Source organism: Aspergillus ochraceoroseus (genome assembly GCF_002846915.1).
Source record: "Aspergillus ochraceoroseus IBT 24754 chromosome Unknown P175scaffold_1, whole genome shotgun sequence".
Classification (NCBI taxonomy): Eukaryota; Fungi; Ascomycota; class Eurotiomycetes; order Eurotiales; family Aspergillaceae; genus Aspergillus; species Aspergillus ochraceoroseus.
Window position 1 is genome coordinate 740,551 of NW_024468476.1, and position 21,330 is coordinate 761,880.

At 49.4% G+C, this 21,330-nt stretch overlaps 8 protein-coding genes across 8 annotated transcripts; 2 read left to right on the forward strand and 6 right to left on the reverse strand.

The window, feature by feature from the left end:
- Positions 1-158: 158 nt before the first annotated feature.
- On the reverse strand, positions 159-1,461 carry P175DRAFT_0489053 (uncharacterized protein; the record flags this gene model as incomplete). Its single annotated transcript, XM_040895712.1, has 6 exons — positions 159-208; positions 263-401; positions 459-493; positions 553-975; positions 1,048-1,241; positions 1,286-1,461. 6 exons carry the CDS (start codon positions 1,459-1,461, stop codon positions 159-161), a joined length of 1,017 nt encoding a protein of 338 aa, XP_040755257.1.
- Positions 1,462-2,093: 632 nt separating this feature from the next.
- On the reverse strand, positions 2,094-4,053 carry P175DRAFT_0489054 (MDR family MFS transporter; the record flags this gene model as incomplete). The annotated part of the gene is made up of 4 exons (XM_040895713.1): positions 2,094-2,852; positions 2,905-3,390; positions 3,424-3,756; positions 3,829-4,053. The coding sequence occupies 4 exons, from the start codon at positions 4,051-4,053 to the stop codon at positions 2,094-2,096; spliced, it is 1,803 nt and encodes a 600-aa protein (XP_040755258.1).
- Positions 4,054-4,663: 610 nt separating this feature from the next.
- Positions 4,664-6,620, reverse strand: P175DRAFT_0489055 (uncharacterized protein; the record flags this gene model as incomplete). Its single annotated transcript, XM_040895714.1, has 3 exons — positions 4,664-5,123; positions 5,191-6,496; positions 6,557-6,620. The coding sequence occupies 3 exons, from the start codon at positions 6,618-6,620 to the stop codon at positions 4,664-4,666; spliced, it is 1,830 nt and encodes a 609-aa protein (XP_040755259.1).
- A 961-nt stretch (positions 6,621-7,581) lies between these two features.
- P175DRAFT_0505649 (acetoacetyl-CoA synthase) lies at positions 7,582-9,986 on the forward strand (the record flags this gene model as incomplete). The annotated part of the gene is made up of 4 exons (XM_040898122.1): positions 7,582-7,695; positions 7,758-9,276; positions 9,363-9,703; positions 9,828-9,986. 4 exons carry the CDS (start codon positions 7,582-7,584, stop codon positions 9,984-9,986), a joined length of 2,133 nt encoding a protein of 710 aa, XP_040755260.1.
- A 481-nt stretch (positions 9,987-10,467) lies between these two features.
- On the reverse strand, positions 10,468-11,862 carry P175DRAFT_0496995 (Tim17/Tim22/Tim23/Pmp24 family protein). Its single transcript, XM_040896182.1, has 6 exons — positions 11,603-11,862; positions 11,426-11,541; positions 11,325-11,351; positions 11,034-11,247; positions 10,749-10,972; positions 10,468-10,684 (listed from the first exon to the last, which is right to left on the reverse strand). The coding sequence occupies exons 1-6, from the start codon at positions 11,615-11,617 to the stop codon at positions 10,627-10,629; spliced, it is 654 nt and encodes a 217-aa protein (XP_040755261.1). The 5' UTR covers positions 11,618-11,862; the 3' UTR covers positions 10,468-10,626.
- A 196-nt stretch (positions 11,863-12,058) lies between these two features.
- P175DRAFT_0513000 (valine--tRNA ligase) lies at positions 12,059-17,119 on the reverse strand (the record flags this gene model as incomplete). Its single annotated transcript, XM_040898723.1, has 6 exons — positions 16,739-17,119; positions 16,581-16,661; positions 14,488-16,491; positions 14,393-14,434; positions 13,487-14,242; positions 12,059-13,080 (listed from the first exon to the last, which is right to left on the reverse strand). Exons 1-6 carry the CDS (start codon positions 16,767-16,769, stop codon positions 12,059-12,061), a joined length of 3,936 nt encoding a protein of 1,311 aa, XP_040755262.1. The 5' UTR covers positions 16,770-17,119.
- A 670-nt stretch (positions 17,120-17,789) lies between these two features.
- On the reverse strand, positions 17,790-18,980 carry P175DRAFT_0429005 (casein kinase II subunit alpha/alpha'; the record flags this gene model as incomplete). Its single annotated transcript, XM_040893339.1, has 4 exons — positions 17,790-17,885; positions 17,937-18,356; positions 18,408-18,781; positions 18,866-18,980. 4 exons carry the CDS (start codon positions 18,978-18,980, stop codon positions 17,790-17,792), a joined length of 1,005 nt encoding a protein of 334 aa, XP_040755263.1.
- A 481-nt stretch (positions 18,981-19,461) lies between these two features.
- Positions 19,462-20,494, forward strand: P175DRAFT_0527328 (uncharacterized protein; the record flags this gene model as incomplete). The annotated part of the gene is made up of 2 exons (XM_040899512.1): positions 19,462-19,537; positions 19,638-20,494. The coding sequence occupies 2 exons, from the start codon at positions 19,462-19,464 to the stop codon at positions 20,492-20,494; spliced, it is 933 nt and encodes a 310-aa protein (XP_040755264.1).
- Positions 20,495-21,330: the final 836 nt, after the last annotated feature.

Sequence of the window (21,330 nt, forward strand, 5' to 3'; positions counted from 1 at the left end):
GGTTGATGTCGCCGCTAGCCCTATATACTAGTCTTTCTGTTAGGGATTCTATATTCATATATCTCTCTCTCTCTCTATATATATATATCTACGTGTGTGAATGTCAACAATAACATTTGATTGAAACAGCTATCTGAGGCTTAGGTTTCGGTTGCATATTAAAATGTAATCACAGCGCGGAATCGGACTTTGTTGTGCAGCATGGCTTCTACAGAAAAAGGTCAGAACAGCCTCATACTCAGACAGGGGAGATATATATTACCATAAGCCTCCTGGACCTTTTCCAGCGGGAAGCTTTCAACCATGCAATTGACACCCGCCAGCTGCGTAAAAGCAATGGCTTCCTCTGAATCCGTAGCATGACCACTCGGCCACGAATGCACGGAGAGACCATTGTTGATCTAAATAGAGTCAGCATCCTATACATTCTACGGTATATCAAGCATGCTCGAGCTGACCATGACGGTAATATCCAGCGGAACCTCTCCCGGCACTATTTCCGGCGGATTAGAGAGATACATCAAGAAGGGGGTATCAGTTAACCCAACTTACCAGACAGAATCAACAGCTTGCCTAGAATCCCCAGTCCCTTGAGCAAAGGGGTAATGACACTCGCAGACGGCGCAGTCGAAACAATCAAGGACGCCCCGCCTAGTTCCTGCAATGCCTGGCTAAGATCCTGCTTGCTTCCGTCAATGTATTCATGCGCTCCCAGCTCGCGAGCAAATTGCTCCTTGCTCGCATCTCTGGACAAAGCGACTACCCGATATCCGGATTTGTTTGCATACTGAACAGCCAAGTGTCCCAAGCCACCTAGGCCCTGAACAGCCACAGTTGAACCAGGCGTGATATTCATGCGGCGCATAGAGTTAAAGACCGTCACTCCGGCGCAGAGAATAGGCGCGTACTTGACGGCGTCAACGCCCTCGGGAACCCGGACGGCAGATTCAGCACGTAGAAGGCAGTATTCGGCGTCTAGATGAGGTTAATTAATTCATATCCTTTTTTTTTATTTTTTTTTTTTTTCAGGGACAGTCCGTAACATACATCCACCGTTCTTGGAGATTCCGTTGATAGCCTTGTTGCTGCACATCTGATAGTACCCGTGTTTACACGCGTTACATATACCATCATGTCCTCCATGCCAACCGCCTCCGACTCGATCTTTGATCTTCCAGTCTTGGACTCCTTCTCCGACAGCAGCAACGCGGCCGATCACCTCATGGCCGGGAACAATAGGGCTGTTCCGTTAGTGCTCTCCTATGCAGGAGCAAGAGAAACCTACAATGATCCTCCCATACCAAATTTCTGCGCGAATGTGTCCGAGTGACAGACTCCACAGGCCTCGACCTTCACAAGCAGCTCACCTGGGCCTGGGGCAGTAAGAGATATCTCTTCGATCTCGAGGGGAGCTCCCGCAGACCGAAAGACAGCCCGCTTGAAGGTACTTGGAAGGGACATGGTAACCGGATTGCGATGGGAATTCGGTTCAGACTTCGAGTACTATGTGAGTTGGAAGTATAGAATGAGGGGTAATCGAGTTCATGAGAACTGGGTAGCCTTCTGCATATATATATGCATGTATGCATGTCTGGGTGGTGTGTACATTGTTGTTGCGCATAATACGAGAGAAAATAATGGATTAATCATCAGTTTTTGATATGTTTCGCAAGCCTGACATCACTGTATCCAAATTAACCTCGTTCCATTCATGGTTTATCCTGCAGTTTCCGGGAAGATGAGATTGACTCTTCCGGTCCGACTATACCAGGTATCTTCGCATATCCAGTTAGTTAACTACCTAGTTAACTAGCTGCAGTGCCAGCAGCTTTGTCATCGCCGCCCACTGTCTTTCTATCTGTATTAGGCTGTGAGGGGTCTCAAGGCCCCCAAGATTGGCTTTGCGCATGAAGACCTGCATCGCGGAAATACTATTCGCTAATCGGATGGAACTGTGGTGCGTCTGGATTAGGGTCAGCATGGCTTGACTCGCAGTTTTATCAGGTATGTTGGTTGTTGTTGACCTTTACGGGAGAATGGAATGGTGTCAGATGGTGGAAAATTTTTATGGCAGCCCAGGCCCCTTTTATTATTTAATATTGCTCGGTGACCTCTGAAGACTGCGTCTGCGTCTCCGAAGATGGCGACTTCTCTCTCAGCCCCGTCTTAGTCTCCACATGCTCCTTGCTGAGATGCTGCTTCGTGATTAACGCACTCGCCACAAGCCCAATAGCCGCAAGGCAAGTGTACAAAATCCAAATATTGCGCACACTCCACGCAAAGGCATTCTTCACTGCCATCCGCTGAAGCGGATCTGGGATCGTCTGCACAGAGAGAACATTCGCCGCAGCTTCCGCGCCGGTGAACTCGTCCAGCAAAGAAGTCGACAATCCCGCATCTCGCAGAGAAGCCTGTTTCAAGTTCATACTGTTTTGGAAGACGACACCACCGATCACGACGGACATCGCCATCGCAACATTACGGACGAACCCGAATGTAGCGGTAGCCGTGGCGGTTTCCTGTTGTGGGATGTTGCTTTGGAGAGCGAGGAGCGGGGGGAAGAAGAGTAGGCCACATCCCCAGCCGGCTACGAGCTGGTATCCGATGATTTTGCCGAGGGAGGAATCGGGGCTGTAGTTGATGAAGAGACCCGGTCCGAGGACGACAAGCGTGGTTCCAAGCCAGATTAGTTCACGGTAGCGTCCTGTGCGGTGGATGGTGATCCCTGCGAGCAGGCTCGATGTGGACTCGGTTAGGACGAAGGGGAGGATCATGAGGCCAGAGTGGAAGGGGGTCGCTTCCTTGGCGGATTGGAAGTAGAGAGGGAGATAGTATTCCGCTCCGAGGAACACCTAAGATTCGATGTCAATACCGTTATCCGGAGGATCAGGCCGAAATACGTACAAAGCTATGCGTAAACCCAACAAGGAAACACGCAATGTTTGAGCGGTTTTTAAATATACCAAGAGGCATGAGGGGGTACTTGGCTAGACGCTTTTCGGCGTAGATGAAAGCAATCGACATCAAAGAGCCAAATACAATCAGGCAAATCACCTTGGGCGAGCTCCATGGAAAAGCATCGCCACCAAAGTTGAGGCCAAGGAGAACCATGAGGGAAATAGCGAGGATAGAAACGCTGCCAAACCAGTCGATTGCCTTGATACCATCGAAAACAGGCGTTCTCGGATTATGGACGTCCAAACAGAGAATCAGAAGCAGGAATGCTGTTCCACACACTGGTAAATTAATCCAGAAGATCCATCTCCATGAGATGGATTCAGTGAAAGTACCACCGAGTACGGGGCCGAGAGCGCCCGCGATTGTCCAAATAAACTCTATGAGGCCCATAAACAGGCTGCGAAGTCTTATCGTGTTGTTAGCTGCGGGGAGCTAGAAGTCAAGGGGAGGGTCTTCCTGCCTAACACTGAACAAATCGGAGATAGTGATGAGGACCAACTGAAGGAGACCTCCACCAGCGATTCCCTGGAGTGCACGGCCTGCAATCAACATCGGCATATTAACAGCCGTAGCACAAATGATGGAGGCAGCGAAGAATAACGCAACAGCTGACAAAAGTATGGGCTTTCGTCCCCAGATATCGGACAAATTGGCCCAGATATTGGCGCTGGCCGCATTGGCAAGAAGGTAGGCACCACCAATCCAGACATAGCCAGCTCCAGAGTGAAGATCTGCGGAGATCGTAGGAGTCGCAGTAGCTACAATGGTTTGATCCAGAGCAGCAATGAATAAACTAAGCTAATACCAGGATTAGACACCGAGCCCTCACGTCTTCTCGAAGGATAAATATATGTAGGCGGGGTCACATACTGAGAGTGCAATCATGGTTGCGAAAATCCTCAAGTTACTACGGGGGTTTGGTGCTTCCGAAGTCGTATTGAACGCTTCAGTTGTTTGAGAATTGCATTGCTTTGTGCTACCCTCCACTCCATGCTGATCTGCTAGATCTTCGCTCAGTGAATCTGAGATATGTGTGATCTCGTTCATCTGAATTCGTGCATTGTCCGTACTTGGAGGTGTGAACGACGACGCCATAGTTTCAGAATAGCAGCCACCCTGTGGTCGATTAACCCACCGAAAAAAAAGAAGAAAAAAAGGAAAAAGGAACGAAAAAGATATTAACAAAGTAAAAGAAGTGAATGAACGAATAAGAAGGAGTTTATTCAATCTCAATTTCAAGAAACCGAGATTTTAATTCGAGTCACTCAATGTTTGTTTCGTTTGTCTAGTCCTTCCGCCTCAGGCAGTTCGGCAGCAATATAAGGATTCTACCTGCCTAAGGCACTCCGTATACTTCCAGGTTATCTTCAATTGAAGTTATTATAGGGTACGTATGGAGGAATTGACCAGGACTATTGATCCCTCTCTCTTCTCTAACGATGCAGCCAGCTCTATTTGCCACATGTTGCAGCTCCAACTCTCGGAACGATGAATTACCGTAATGGATTGAGAACTAGTTAGTTAACTAGCTAAAGCGATTGATGATGATGAAGCAAACCTACGGGATAGTTAACTAACTAGTTAACTAAGTAGTTAGTTAGTTAATACAACTTACTAAAAGGAAATAACGCCTCGGTCTCGGATAAACCAGGTTTCTTCTCCAGACCCTTCCTGCCGCCTTCCGCCACAGTGTGCCACAGTTTTCTCAAATATAAGGCAGATTGGAATCATCGCATTCGATTGTGACATCTGGGTTGTCGTTATCTCCCCCAGGCAGCCTTTGATTCTGGTCGAAGAAACCTGCCTGTTCCGCCTCAAGCCAGAGTTGATCCTTTGAAATCGCCTCAACTTCCCGAAATGCGCGCTCAATATTGTTGAAACGGTCCTTACACTGGCAGATCTGTGCGCCAAGTGTTTCATCGTTGGTGAGACCATGGGGAAGCCAAAATCCAAAAGTATTGTCTTGAGGCATTATGCTACCATCTGCACCGAGCCTTCCCTCCCGCTCCCGGGGATGCAGTGATAGTTTTGCTGTCCCTTCTGGGTACATCTTTTTAGACTCTTCTAGTTTTTCCGGTAGGCATTCTCCGAAAAAGCGACTGGTATGAATTGTGTCGAGAAGCTTTTCGAGTTCTGCGCCACTGCGGACGATCATTGTTGCGAGCCTAGTCATAGAAGTTAGATTCGATGTTAGATTTGACAGGAAGACGGGCATCTAGGTTTTGATCCTACCATCCGATATCTACATCCCAACTGGTCGACTGCAAAGGAATATCACCCTGATGGGCTGCGTCCTCATCATGCAGAGGGGCTGAGAAGCAAGTGAGTAATTGTGTAACGATACCAGTATCACGGGTCATGGACTGGAGATCCACTGGGGTCGTCAAACAGCTTGGGTGTATGAAGCCTCTCATTACTAACAGCTCGAAAACGTCCCATACTGCTGATTGTCTCCGAGCCCGCCAATACAGATTCCGGAGTATGCTCACCCAGTTTGTCGATTTCATAAACAATTGATCGTATACATGAATGTCGGGCCGGAAGCCACCTCGAGTGTCACATTTTGACAATTCGACATCTACTATAGCCTTTGCTGCGTCGGTCATTGAGGCTGGGGAGTCACTTCGGAGGAGGTCGAGGATCGCTTGGTCTGTTGTGGGCCATTCACGTCGGCGGCGACGGGAGGATACACAAGGGTCGTAAAGGATATCTACCTTATCCCTGAAGATCAACTCTTCTAGAATGGTCATTCCATCTACAGGCTGACTGGCACAAAATTGAGGCTCCACGGGTTTCGCGCCAGGGGTAAGATTTCTGGTAGTTTGCAATATCATAAACTCTTCGTGGTCCTTGATGCGCCAAGTGATGCGCCTGCGAGGTACTCCTGGGAGTTGGATCTTGGCTAATGATTGGACAAAGGCTTGCGAGAATCTGCTGTTGCGTATCCTGTTGCTGATGCTGCGGGTTGGAGACAGTGCCAAACCATCGCCGGGACAAGCGACTGCAAAGTACCGGCTCCTCTGGTTCGATGCCTGGATTGCATTGATAAATTGACCCGAGTAGCATGCCCCCGAGATGGCATTTACCTGGACGCCATCTTTAAAACCAGCAAGAAGATTTCCGAAGACATCAGGGTGGACGCGACGGTCTCCAATGCAGTATCCTTCCTTCCGAGAGCCGTGACCTTCAAGAATAATGCTCACAACATCACCATCCTCTGCTTGTTGCTGCTTCTCCCGAATCCATGTTTCCACCCGGCCTAAAAGCTCATGAACACCAACTTGGGTCCACCAATATTGTCGGTTAACATAAGCAAAGCGCGAGTACGTGTAAAGAGCCTTGTGACCATTCGGGCCCAGTTTTCCAAATTTGATCACGTCAATAGGAGGACTGAACGTGTTTCGAAGCCATGCAAAGTGCTGTTCAAGTGGGAAGCATGATAAGAAGTCTCCTCCGACGCCATGATCTCGCAGCGCCATGCAGAATCCCATGAAGTCAGAGAAAATGAAACCATCCATGTAATTCTGCGCACCACAGACTACCAGGTAGTATGATCGTGGCTCGCGTATAGATATCTGAGAAGAACCAAGGGACTCACGCTGCTTTCGCGCCTTTTTGGAGTCGCGAGCAGATCCCTGGCGTTGCAGGCTTTCTGACTCCATGGTGACAAAAGACCTAGAGGGTACTCGAAAAAGTGAGATGGGAAAGAAGATGGAAGAAGAAGAGAAAACTAAGAGGACAGGATGATGATATGATGAAAGATGATTCTATGATGTGATGCCTAGGTACCTGAGGAACGTGCCTGGAACAACCTCCGTCGGATACCCTCCCGTAGGACATTATATCATTACTTGGAAACATTCTACGTCAGCGTAACTTTGTATATTCTGGCACCACAACGGCCCAGCATATCCCCAAGCCAAGTCTTCATCTTGTTGGCAATCTCCGCCGCTCCCTTGGGAACATTGATCTTGTGTTCGCGATGCTGAATGAGGGAAATGGGACAAATCAACCACGAAATCTCTCGTGAGCAAGATCGAGGACACTGCGACCATCCAGAATAAGCTGGTCCTCCAACGGCGCAGTGATGAGCTCCTTCTTGCCGTCTTTTCCTCCAGCTTCAATACACAGCCCTTCACTTCCATACAGCCACAGAACCTGATGGAAGCCGGTCTCGGACCGGGATCAATGGACTTATTCCTCGGAAAGACAGGGTCCTACTTAACCAATTATCTACTTGGGGTAGAAGTGCACAACATCACGGAGCATTTGCAGGTGTCGTACTTGCTGCTGAGTGAGGCTTCAAGCATCACTGTATACTGTGTGTCCATCTACGTCCAAGCGGATATAGCGGGGATTCCGAATATGCTGTGACCTAAGCTGAGACATGCATTACGAAGCCGAGGATATCTTTCTGGAGTCCTAGACAACTCAGTTGATCGGAGACGGACACCAGGCTCCCCGCATCCCACAGCTATAGCCGAGGCCAAACGCTGTTCAAGAAGCAACGACTACTCGTATCCCTTGACCCTCGGTATAGCCAAATAACTCCAGCTTTAAACCCCGATAATTTCTCTCAATATCTGCTTGTCCAGGAAGATTCCAACCTCATCACGACCAATTATGACTTCCTCACTAGAGATTCCCCGTAAACTGTGGGAGCATGCGAATCCCCAATCCACCCAGATGTGGAGGTTTAAACAAAACCTAGAGAAAGAAAAGGGCATAAATCTTCCAGTGAGTAATTCTAAAACATCTACCTAGATACTCGTAATGGGGTTAGCTCATAAAATTCCTAGACTTACTACGATCTCTACACTTGGTCTGTACAGAATCGCTCTGCCTTCTGGGACTTTACCTGGAACTACTTTCCAGTTATCTATGAGGGATCGTACACTGCTGTTGTTGATGAATCTGCCCGCATCGATAGTATTCCAACCTGGTTCGATGGCGTACGGCTCAATTTCGCAGAGAATATGCTTTTTACCGCCGAAAAGACGCCCGATGGGGGGGGTCACATCGTCACTCAATCGGGCAAGGAGGACGGCGAGATAGTAGCGACTCAGATCCGCGAAGGGGGGTCAGAGCCTGCCATCTCCCTTACTTGGTCTCAGATGAGGCAGCGCACAGGAAGGCTACTCCAGGCTCTGAAGGCTTCTGGAGTCTCGAAAGGAGATCGCGTGGCCGTCGTGGCCAGCAACAGCATCGACACGTTGACTGTTTTCCTGGCCACTACTGCCCTTGGAGCCCTATTCTCCTCTGCTTCCACGGATACGGGGGTTAAGGGTATTCTAGACCGTCTCCTGCAGATTAAGCCAAAATGGGTGTTCTTCGATGACGCTGCTGTCTACAACGGAAAACACATCGATCTCCGACCCAAGATTAATGAGGTTGTCAGCGGTCTAAAAGACATCCCGGAGCTCAAGGGCGTCGTCACCATGCCGAGGTTCCCTGGCCGTCCTGTAGATGTCAGTGCCGTTCCCAAAGCTCAACCTCTTGCGCAGTTCCTTGCCCTAGCACCTTCCGACAACCTAGAATTCACGCGCATTGGCTTCCGCGAACCATTCCTAGTGGTGTTCTCCTCAGGAACCACCGGAAAGCCAAAGCCGATTGTCCACAGCGCCGGTGGCTACATCCTCAACTCTACCAAGGAAGCCCGGTTGCACCACAACCAGGGACCGGACTCCGTCACCCTCCAATACACTACCACTGGCTGGATCATGTACTTGGCCGCCATATCCGGTATGCTTTATGGCGGAAAGTCGATCCTCTACGACGGCAGCCCCTTCTTACCCAGCCCTAAGTTCCTGATCCAACTCCTCGGCCAATACAAAGTGACACACTTCGGCACCTCTCCACGCTACCTCCACGAGCTGCGCAAAAACGGCATCCAGCCCCGGAAAGAAGAAGAAGAAGAAGAAGAAGAAGAAGTAGTAGACCTGAGCAGACTCTCCACCGTCACAAGCACAGGAATGGTCCTTCCTGAGTCTCTCTTTGAATGGTTCTACGACGACGGCTTTCCAGCACATTCCCAGCTGGTGAATATATCCGGTGGCACTGACCTCGCCGCCAGCTTCGGGCTGGGAAACCCGCTCACCCCTCTCTACGTAGGCGGATGCCAGGGTCCTGCGCTCGGGATACACGTCGAAGTCTACGGCCAAACCGAGGAAGGCGCCACAGGCGTCAAGGGAACCGCGATCCCCGATGGCGAACCAGGAGAACTAGTCGCAACTTCATCCTTCCCTACGATGCCGGTGAAATTCCTAGGAGACGACGGACCCCAGAAATACTTTGATTCGTATTTCGCCCGGTTTGACAGTGCGTTATCTCCCTCCACCCACTAACCTTTGAAATACTTCTAACCCCAGGCCCGAAACAAAAAAAAAAAAAAAAAAAAAAAAAAGACGTCTGGACCCACGGTGACTTCATCAGCATCCACCCCATCACAAAACAAATCTTCTTCCTCGGCCGCTCGGATGGCGTTCTCAACCCATCAGGAATCCGCTTCGGGTCTGCCGAAATCTACAACGTGATCGAGACGCAGTTCACAACCGAGATCACGGACTCGCTTTGCGTGGGCCAACGACGGCCAAGGGACCCAGACGAATCCGTGCTGCTGTTTCTCCTCATGAAACCCGGATACAGCATCACTTCTGAACTAGTCTCGCGCATCAAGGAAGCAATCCGGAAGGCGTTGAGTGCTCGACATGTACCGAAGTATATTTTCCCGACTCCTGGGATTCCGGTGCGTAGTCTTTTTTTTTTTTTTTTCTTCCTCCCTCCCTCCCCTTGATTAACTAGTTACACTTATCTTTTTGTCATGCATGCATGGATAGAAAGACAACTCGTTGCTAACACAAGCGTTCTAGACAACGGTTAACTTGAAGAAAGTCGAGCTGCCCGTGAAACAAATTGTCTCGGGGAAAATGATCAAGGCTTCGGGGACACTCTTGAACCCGGAAAGTTTGGAATACTACTACCAGTTCGTGGATGTGGAGAGTCTGATTGAGCCGAAGAGCAAGCTATAAACCGCTCCGTCCGTAGATCTTATACATATACTGTTGAAGAAATAGAGAATCGGATTAGCGCTATCAAGTCATGAATCAAGAGCAACACATAACAATGTTGTACTATGTTATGTTAGCGAATTGTTTCTATTTACGACTTAATTATCTTCGCGGAAACGTGATATGGATATATATATATATATATATATTTATTTATTTCTACACCAAAATCCAATCGAATCATCATATGAATTCAATCCAAAAGCATCAGCGCCACGTCGGCATACATACCAATAGCGTATGGCAGTTACAGGAGAAAAAAAAACCTCTATCATCAAAACTAGAATCTCAATGGCTTCTTCCCCATCCGCCTGCGGGAGGGGCAATAATGAATTTCAACGATTCAACACGCTATACCACCATAGACAGCCCTAGGTTTGAGGCGAGCAAGTAAATAAGGAAAGGTAGGAATAATACAGGGTAACAATGGATATGAAGCGAAAAAAAAAAAAAAAAAAAACAAGAGGATGGGGTGGAGACCGGGATAGGGACGAGATGAAAAAAAAAAAAAAGCAGAGAATGCACCGGTTCTATACACCAGGATCAACGGAATAGGATGGGGAGGGTTGTCTTCTAGCATCGTGTGCAGGGAGTCGTTCGTCTACTTGTTGTGGATTAGGAAATTGCGGAATGAGTCCCAGTGGTCTGAGTCGGCGTAGCTAGATGGTGGTGTGGTCAGCACAATGCCTACATTAGGGGATAGTAGGAACGAGGAAAGCATACATATAAACCATGCTACTTCTTAAACTAGACATGAGGGTCTCTGGGTGCCAGCGGAAGAGATACATGACGAACGCCCAGCTCAGAGACGCAAAAACAGCCCAGGCATTGCCCTCGATCTGCTTTCGGGCCTCGGGTGTTATAAGGGATGATAGCGGGTGCATATTAGGTTGCACAGCGAGTTTAGCATAGGCGAGCACGACACGCGCAAAGATATAGATCACGATCTATGCGAAATATTAGCTGGCTCCTTCCACACAGGGTTCGCGCAAATATTGTCGTTCGTACCTGTTGAGTGATGCTCGACTTATGTCTACCAAAAACCGCATATCCCCCAAGTAACCCCGCAAAAAAGCTATCATACTGCCCCTCCTTCCCAACGCCCGCAGGGTTGATATTACGCAGAACGATCAGAGAGCTTTTGTATACCAAAGCGAAAGTTGCCAGATTCCGAGCATGTTGGCGTGTGGCTTTAAGAACAAGCTTGACCTTTTCTCGCACACTGAATGACGCGGAGTTAGTAACTGGCCGGGACGGAGAGGAGCTTCGGGAATGCGAAGGAGTGGGGGGGAACCTTACGTTCCAGAGCGAAATAGGAAGATCATCCTATGAAGAGAGGCTTCATGTTAGCGCTTCCAGACAATATACCTGATGAAGCATAGGGAGGAGTATAAACATACACCAGAGCGTGCGGAAACCGCACTTTCGCGCCGTATACTGCGCCATTGCGGATACCTTTCACGAGCGACAGCAGCGGCGCAAGATCGGGGTTGGTAACCAGGGCATCCAGCCGGGACTACAGAGAGGATTAGCAATATATCTAACGGCCAAGCAGCCGCGGCTTCAAAACTTCCTACCACAATAGCATCCATAGCGTCAGGTGTTTATGAAGTGGCAATTTCTGGGGGTTGATCGTGTAGAACCTCGGCAGGCTGAGTCCGAGCAGCGGGCAGGTTCGAGTTTCAGTTGCACCGGCGGATGGCACCCGGGGGGACAGGGGACATCGGGAGGAGGGGAAAGGAAGAACAGATCCGGATAGCCACCGGGAGGATAGCAAAGAAGCTCTTTTAAGGATGAGGGAGAAAAACAGACAGGAAAGGATGTGGGGGGCGGCATTTCCAGCATTTTTGTATCCGCGTTGAAGAGAAAAAGATCCTCGGCATGTGAGTAACGTCATGGTCACGTGGATCAGTCCATCATTGAAGACACCAAGACTATCGACTATAGAAGTAGTAGTATAGACACCGTATGAACGCCGGGGAACAATAGTAATAGAGAGAAAGAAAACGGCCGAGAAAATGGGAAAGAAATCATCATGCCCGCTTGGGTCTTTTGCGGCCCTCATCCTCCGAAATCTCATCCACGTCCATCATGTCCACATCGCCCTCGTCCTCCTCGTCCGATTCCACGCCGGCCCGTCGTTTCAATCCCTTCATCTTACGGGTCTGCAGACCACCCAGATCCTGCTTCGACAGATGTACGCGACCGACCTTGTCACCGATGACATCCATGCTAATGTTCTTTTTCGTCCTCATGTTCTCGTTGGGCCGCTTGCCCTGCTTCATAGCCTCCTTCATTGCATCCCGGGGCGCTTCCTGAATACGTCCAACCTTGAAATCAAACTTGGGCCCAATCTCCTCCAACTCAACCCGGGGCAGTTTGTGCCCACTCCGCTTGGTAACCAGCTTGTACCACCGTAGATGAACAACGGGGGCCAGTCCCGCAGCTGGTTCCTCGGCGGCAACCATCAACGCATACTGCAATCCTTCAACGTCGATCTTCTCACCGGTCTCACCCTTGAACAAATCCACAAGCATGCTCTTCAGAGTCGTGTGCACCGTCGAAGTAGAGTCCTCCCAAGCACTGCCCGAAAAGAGCATAAGCGGCCGTAGTCCAACACCGATATGCATAGCGAGCTTGTCCATAGAGGGAACCTCATCGCCCTCAGAGTTAGGAAGGAGCAGCAATTCACACATGTCCAGGACCTTAGAGTCGAAAACCCGGGCCATCGTCAAACAGTTAGGTCTCTTCTTGTTGCTACTTCCGAAAATAACCATGCCGCAGTCATTTTTGTTGGCCAGAAACTCCAGGCTTTCGACATTCTCGAATGGGTGGATGTTCTCGTTTTTCTTGTGGAAAAGGACCGAGTGTGGTGTTGTGAGGGAATGGAAGGTTTTGAGGACCGTGTGGAGAGGGGCCGGGCATTTTGAACCGTGCAGCAACAAGGTGCGTTTCGGTTGTTCAATCAGCTGAGGCTCTTTGGCCTTGAGAATGCGGGCTGTGCGCGGGTTCTTGGGTTTTCTGTCGCAGAGATTTTTTATATCAGTGATGGGGTCTTCAGAAAAACAGCAACTCTGAGAATCATTTCCTCCTTTGTTCAGTGACGATATTAAGGGGATAAACTTACACTTCGCGAAGCATTTTGACCAGCGTGATGGACACTTGGGGGATAAAAACTAGTGATGTTGGCTGGAGTTTTCCAGTCTTCGTAAAATCAGCGACTGGGAAAAAAAAAAGGCGGAGTGAAAAAGTTTTGGCGGAAAGGTCTTGGCGTTGCTTATCGATAAGCGATACAAAATAATCACAAATACAAGAGGCCAAAAATAGAGAGAGAGAGAGGAAGGGGAAAAAAAAATGAATATATCTTGAATTCAAACATATCTTCTATATGTAGTTAATGGTTTACTCTAATCGCAGCTTTTCGAATTCGCGAATCTGTTCTTCCAAACGAGCGACTTCACTCTCCGCATCCCGAAGCTTCTTCTCTTCGTTCTCGCGCACTTCAGGCTTTGCCTTCTCCTGCCATCCAGCACCTCCAATAAGAGTCTGCTGGCGGCGTACAGTCTCGCGGGCCTTGTCCAAGCTAGCCTTGGCTTTCTCTTCCTGTTCAAGAGCCACCTCCTTGGAGACACGGAGGTAAACCGCGGCTTCGGAGCCGACGGCAGACACCACGCATCCAGATGGGGGGGCAGTGTTCTCGGGCCCGAGCACGCTGAGCTCACCGAGTGTCTTACCACCGAGAGACTTGACGATGTGGAGTTCGTCAGAGACGGTCTTGAAGCTGGTGGCATCGTAAGTCTGGATGATAATATCACCCTTTGTCTTGACGTCGTACTGAGCCAGGATCGAGCGAATAGCCTTGGAGGAGTTGAGGATCAGCTCATAAGCAGTTTCAGCCGCAACGTCATCAAACTCAGCCTTGTACTCTGGGAATCTAGCCTTCATGATGGAGATTGTGTCGTCGTCCGGGCGACGGGGAAGGCGCTGCCACAAGTGCTCGGTGATAAAAGGCATAATGGGGTGGACCAAGGTCAAAGCGCCTTCCAAAGCAGTGTAGAGAGTCTCCTTAGCAGACTGCTGAACCTCCTCAGGAAGCTCTGGAGCCAGGAGAGACTTAGAGTTCTCAATGAATACATCGCACAGCTGGCTATACCAGTACTGGTAGATGGTAGTAGCAACAACAGAGAAATCACGCTGTTCCAGAGCCTCGTTCACCTCTTTAGCGGCAGTGTTAAATTTGTGCAAGATCCAGCGCTCAGAGAGAGACTCCTTGCCGGTCTTGGAAGCAGTTGCCTGGGGCTTGAAGTCGTCACCTAGCTTACCCATGACGTACTTGGTGGCCTGGTAGATCTTGTTGCAGAAACGACGGTATCCGTGGATTACCTGGATGTCAAATGCAATATCACCACCTAATGTTTCTTTAGAAGATGTTCGTGTCTCTGAAAGTATTGTGGGGACTTACCGCCAGTAGTATAAGAAACAAGGGAAAAGCGTAGAGCATCAGCACCGCACTCGGGGATACCCTTGGGGAACGCCTTCTTCTGGTACCGGGTAGCCGTAGCGACTTCCTTCTCCGCAAGGTTTCCGGTAAGGAGCTTGGCATGGAGGTCCTGAAGTTGAATACCCTCCATAACATCCAAGGGATCAACGACATTGCCCAAAGACTTGGACATCTTGCGACCCTCAGAATCTCGGATCAAAGAGTGGCAGTAAACCTCCTTGAATGGGACCTTGCCGGTCATCTTCATGCCCAACATGATCATTCTTGCAACCCAGAAGAAAAGAATATCCCAACCAGTCTCAAGGACGGAGGTGGGGTAGAGGTTCTCCAGGTCGTGGGTCTGGCGAGGCCAGCCAAGGGTGGAGAATGGCCACAGAGCGGAAGAAAACCAAGTGTCCAGGACATCAGGGTCTCTCATGAGGGTAAACTTCTTGCCAGGGAACTTGGCCTCAGCCTTCTTCTGGGCTTCTTCCTCAGTACGGCCTGTGACCCAAAGGTTACCGTCACTATCATCGACTTCCTCGCCTTCAAGCTTCACCAGGTAAGCAGGGGCTTGATGACCCCACCAGAGTTGTCGAGACAGACACCAGTCATTGATACCTCTCATCCAGCGGAAGTAGTTCTTTTCCGCAGACTCGGGCCTGATAATGATCTCTCCATCCTCGACGGCCTTTATGGCGGGCTCGGCAAGGCTCTCCATCTTCATCCACCATTGGGGCTTGAGAATAGGTTCGATGACATCGTTGGATTTAGCACAAAGAGGGACCTTCATGGGGTTGTTCTCCCACTTGACGTATAGACCCTTCTCCTTGAGCATTTCGATGACTTTGTATCGGGCATCGAAACGCTTCATACCAGCGAAAGGACCTCCACGCTTGTTAAAGGTACCGTCATCGTTCAAGACAGAGATGAATTCCAGATTGTGGGCCTTTCCGCGGTTGAAATCGTTGAAGTCATGGGCGGGTGTGATTTTCACAGCACCAGTACCGAACTCAGGGTCAACCTCGGGATCAGCAACAATGGGAAGCAAGCGGTCCACGAAGGGGTGGCGGGCGTTCTTGCCAATCAAGTGCTTGTAACGTTTATCGTCAGGGTGGACAGCAATACCGGAGTCGCCGATCATGGTTTCAGGACGAGTTGTAGCAATCTCAATTTTCTCTGTGGAACCATCCATCTCGTAGCAGAAGTGGGTTAACACACCGAACTCAATCTTTTTGTCATATCCCGGCACGTCGAGCAGGGTGCGTCCTTCAATTTCCTTATTCTCCACTTCGAGGTTAGACAGAGAGGTGTTCAGGGCAACACACCAATTGACCAGGCGGTTGGCACGGTAGATGATACCCTCCTCGTGGAGGCGAACGAATGTTTCGGTGACGGCGGCAGAGAGATTCGCATCCATGGTGAAGGCTTCCCTACTCCAATCAAAAGATCCGCCAACGCGACGCAGAGCATTGCCAATGTTTCCATGGTATTCGTGTTTCCAAGCCCAGACTCTTTCCAAGAAAGCCTCGCGACCCAGGTCGTGACGGGTCTTCTTCTCCTTCTTCCAGAGCATCTTCTCAACCACACTTTGAGTCGAAATACCAGCATGGTCCATACCGGGGAGCCACAGGGTAGTCTTGCCCTTCATGCGCTGCCAACGGATCATGGTGTCCTGGAGGGCATTGGTGAGGGCATGACCCATGTGAAGAGAGCCAGTAACATTGGGGGGAGGAATGGGAATAACGAAGTAACCTTCGGGTTTGACCTTGCCGTCAGGGCCGAATTCAGGCTTGAAGAGGTCACGCTCCTCCCACCACTCATATCGACCTTCTTCAATAGTTCTGGGATCGTATGCATCGGTTGTCTTCTCCTTCTCAATCTTGGGTTTCTTCTCGGCTTTAGGAGCCACGGGTTTAGCTGCCTTTGCGGCCTGCTTTTCCTGGAACTTCTTCAACTTTTCGGCCTTTCGACGTTCTCGCTCCACTAATACGAGTCCAAACCCGGTTAGCAGACTGCGCCCGCAAAGATATCGGGGTCAAGAAGCGGCGATTCAGATTTCAATGCATGCTTACACTCTTTCTCACTCTTCACCTTCGGAACAGTGGGATCCTGTCCAGATGGACCATCGACCTTGGGAGCCGTTGGCTCACCAGCTACAAACCCCATCGATCATGTTAGTGGTGCTAACTTGCCATGCGCTGATGAGGGGGGGGGTTCAGGAAGAGCTCACTTGGATTTTCGGGAGCAGAGGCTTGAGCCATCTTGGAAAATGGTCGGTATATTGGAGGAGAGAGACTCCTGGGCGCCACTCGCGCCACAAATCGCCGTATAAGTATCTTGACCACCGATGACTCAACGGCGATACAGAGCAATGGAGGGGGAGGGGTAGGAGGTTGTGCGAACTGCGGGCAAATTAAATTTCCCAGGTGCAAAGCAAAGAGCGGAACGAATCAAGTCTGTTAGTGCGGGGCCCAGGAGAACCCAGGCGGCGGAGTGCGATTGGAGGGAAAGCGTTTGAAGCCTTGCAATCAGGCTGACGGTGCATCAAGTGAGGTATTAAAATAGAAAGCAGAATAAGAGAATCTGACTGTGTTGCTTTCTGTCCTTCTGTGCTATCTCATGGACTCACTGCGCAGGGAGAAGCCGCCGAAGAAAAAAAAAAGTTTCAAGCTCATACCACGTGACCGGTAAGCACTCATCTCTGTCAATTGGGCCGTTTCTATAATATACACGAGACGAAGGCTGGAAGAGAATAGGATGCAATGGCTGATTTCTTTAGGTATGATCATGATAGGATTATATGAGCACCAAACTAGACCCCCACGCCTTTCAATGACGCATAAACTATGTATAAACCCTTCCGACAATTGCAATATCACTAAATTGAAAAAGAAAAAGGACAATAAAAAGACGCGGAAAGTTTCGTAGAGTATGAAAGGAAAAAAGGAAAAGAAAAGTAAGGCGGAGAACAAAAGGTGAAATCTCATGATGAAATGGGGAAAGTGAAGTCTGGTTACGCAGAATACACAGAGAAATAAAGCCTCATCCCTATTGAATGACTTCCACGTGAATCCATCCACTGGATACGCCAAAAGAATCGAGCTCCAGGATGGGCTCGAATGGGTCCAATACCCAACATGATATTAGTTGTATGTCGTCTGTTCGTCATCGTCATCGTCGTCTCCGTCCGTATTCCATCACTCGTTTTACCCGACGAATTCAAGCAGAGCGGAGTATTTCAGGGTCAAAAGTATAATTCCGATGTTGGGTGTTTAGGCATATCACGAAGACATAGAGTTGTTTCGGTTAGCCGCTTCTTCTGCGCGGACTTGGGTGAAGTAAGGATGAGCCATAGCTTCCTGGGCGGTTAAACGTTCCTAAAGACTGTCAGCGACTAATAAAGACAAGCTATATTCGGTTGGTCTTACCGCGTGATCATAACGAAGAAGCTTATCAAGGAAATCGATTGCTTCATCGCTAACAAAACGCTGGTTCTCCGCGTTGACGAACGAGGGCCAAGGCTTGCGGGGGAAGCGAGACAAGATCTCATCATACTGAGGATCGAGCTCAATCTCATACTTGTCCAAATATTCAAACAGTTCTTCGGTTCCCAGAACCTTGGCAATCTTCACTAACTGGTCGGAGTTGCTGTTGCCGTGGAAGAAAGGTTCCTTGCGGAAAATCATCGAGGCGAACATGGCACCCAGAGACCACATATCTAGGGAGTAGTCATACTCTTGGAAATCAACGAGCAACTCCGGACCCTTGAAGTATCTCGAGGCGACTCGCACGTTGTATTCTGTACCCTTGTGATAGAACTCGGCGAGACCCCAGTCAATTAGGCGGAGCTAAGAGGTTGTTAGAGCAAGCTGCATACTGCCAGGAGTAGAAAGACAAACCTTTCGCTTCTCGTGGTCGATCATAACGTTGTGGGGTTTCACATCCCGATGCATAATACCCTTACTATGACAGAAATCCAATGCCTTCAACAGCTCATACACGTAGAAGCGGACATCGTAGTCGCTGAATCGGGGGTAGAGTGTGCGAAAGTCGGTGTTATTGACGTATTCAAAAACAAGACTCGGGGTCTTGCTCTGGCTATCACGGACAACATCCAGAAGGGCTACAACATTAGGTCCGCCAGCCAAATTCTGAAGAATCTTGATCTCCCGCTTAATCTTCTTCTTCTTGACCGGCTTGAGAACCTTGATAACACACTTCTGGTAGTTGACAACATTGATACCCTCGAACACTTCCGAATACTTTCCCCGTCCTAGACGAGCGTTCATCAGCATTTACGGTCCTGGCGCAATCCTGGTATCTTGGCAGATCGGGTACCAAAGATGAGGCAACTTACCAATCTTGCGGACCACTTCGTAGTTCTCCAGAACGCCCCAGGAGATATTCACGCTATCATAGTCCCAATAGGACCTGGGCATATGCTTGTTAACATCAGCATAGACGCGCGCCATGGTGATGGCGGCTGAGGAGCGATTTTAAAATCTGCCCACAATCGGAATATTCAAAGCTTTGTCGAAAGCGGCGGGGTAGGTGAGGACGGTGCGATGAGACCTGAGATAATTCGCGACAGTGAAGACAACAAAATTGAAGAGGACAGACAACAACAGCTGCAAGACCAGGGGTCGATGATCCTGTCCAAACAGTTGCAGCCGCGCTATCGCCCTGAACAACAATCAGACTGGGAAGAAAGTGGTCTGCTCAACCTATTCTGCTAATAATCTCGGATTGGCCCAGACAGTTTCGCTCCGCCTTGTCAGTCACGGGACCACGGCGGTCATGCGGCCGGGCTCCGGAGAAACTATTAATGCGGCGTGATTTTGGCTTTCCTTTCTGGGACAGTTGGAGCGAGCTGCATTGATATCTCTTAGAAGTACGAGGAGAAGATACAACTGAGGCTGGCACTGAGCCTTTAAAAATTTCAGGAGGTTCACCATGTTCTATGACCTTAATGTGCCGTTCAGTCCAGATGACCCGGATATATCTGCGACCCTGAGTTTTCTAGCTGAACGTGAGTGATCATCTTTTTCCTTCATGTTTTTCCCCAGGCACGAGACCCAGCAGAATCTACATTCAAGGCACATGAAAAGCTGACCTGACAACTACCTAAGTCGGTTACACAACGGTAGCTCTCTCCCAGACCATCAACGGCAAACTTCCTCCCAACCCTACACCTCCTCCGCTTCCCGCCAACATTCCCCAAGGTCTCACGGTCCTCACGCGCCTCAACCTGGCGCTTTCTGATCCCGCTCAAAACCAGCGTCTCGTCAGCCTGGCTCAAGTCTATGATCTTGTTGCACTACGACCGGTAAATGAGAAAGCATTGTTGAATGCATGCACCAATGTGGAATGCGATGTGATCTCTCTGGACCTCTCTGTGAGACAACCTTATCACTTCAAGTTCAAAATGCTCTCTGCGGCTATCGCACGTGGAATACGTTTCGAGATTTGCTATGGTCCAGGGGTCACAGGCAGTGGACTAGAAGCTCGACGAAATCTTATCGGCAATGCCATGGCTCTAATTCGAGCGACTCGCGGGAGGGGAATCATTGTTTCAAGTGAGACTAGGAGGGCGCTAGGCGTGCGGGCTCCATGGGATGTGATTAACCTAGCACGTGTTTGGGGCCTATCACAGGAGCTAGGCAAGGAGGCTATTTGCGCAGAAGCAAGAAAAGTGACCGCTTTAGCTCGTCTCAAGCGAACCAGCTGGCGCGGGATTATTGACGTTGTCGATGGCGGGCAAAGACCAGCTCCTAAATCAGCTGCATCGGTGGCTAGTCAGAAAGCTACCAAGTCCAAACAACAAGCAGAGGGCAATGGTGACAGTCTGAAAAGGAAAGCGTCACTTGCTCCTGAGCCAACCGTGGAAGAGAGCGAGACCCCTCTTTCTAAACGGGAGATGAAGCGTCGAGCAAAAAAAGCCCGCCTAGAGGCAGCCATGGGAGTTTCCGATACAACCGCCAGTTAATCGGTGCTTTGTTAAGTTACTAGATCTTACATGACTGCTTGTTCTCACCTTGAATCACTCATGGATGTGTCAACTTTGGGCGACAGGGTTCGCAATCCGCTGCTTAGCATGAGGCTTGAGAAGAACAGGTTCTTCTGGATCCATCAGTCACCTGGCTAGCGGCTTCAAAGTGAAAGAAGCTAGGTGTAAATGCCCTTCCGATGTCAAGGACAAAACGGACTGCACATCGACCGCAACGCAACCGCGCATCGAAATCCCGTCAAACAAGGCTTACGATATGACTCCCACCAGAGAATTGTTCGTTGACTGAACTACTTGTGTGAACAACAACACGAAGCCCAGTCCAAGCCTGCATTGAGCACGACCATTAACACATCACCCGATGCAACAGGATTTAAGCTGCTGCTCCATCCTCTAGGACAAGGGTTAGATCGTCCTTTTGTGGTCGTTCCCGAAGCCTACTTGCTATTCAGGTTACCAGCTCTTATAGCTCTAAATATCAAAGCATCGTGATCGAATGAAGACTGAAGGATCTTGAATCTTGCTTGACAGTAGAATAGAATTATCAAGTCCTTAGCTCCCGCTTATAGATAGAAGACAGTGGGTAAATTCGTACATCCCATCTAGGACCGAACATGCTAGCCTGTGCTGAGGATATGAACACCAAGGTAAATTCCCCAGTACTTCTTAAATACCCCACTTGCCTGCGCCATTCAAGACTGTCGTGATAGATAGTATGGATTCCGAGTTATATTTACCCGTTAAGGAAATTGATATTTGAGCGCCCGTTGGGGGGGCCACCGCATCTTAACAGAGGATATGTATATCTATCTATC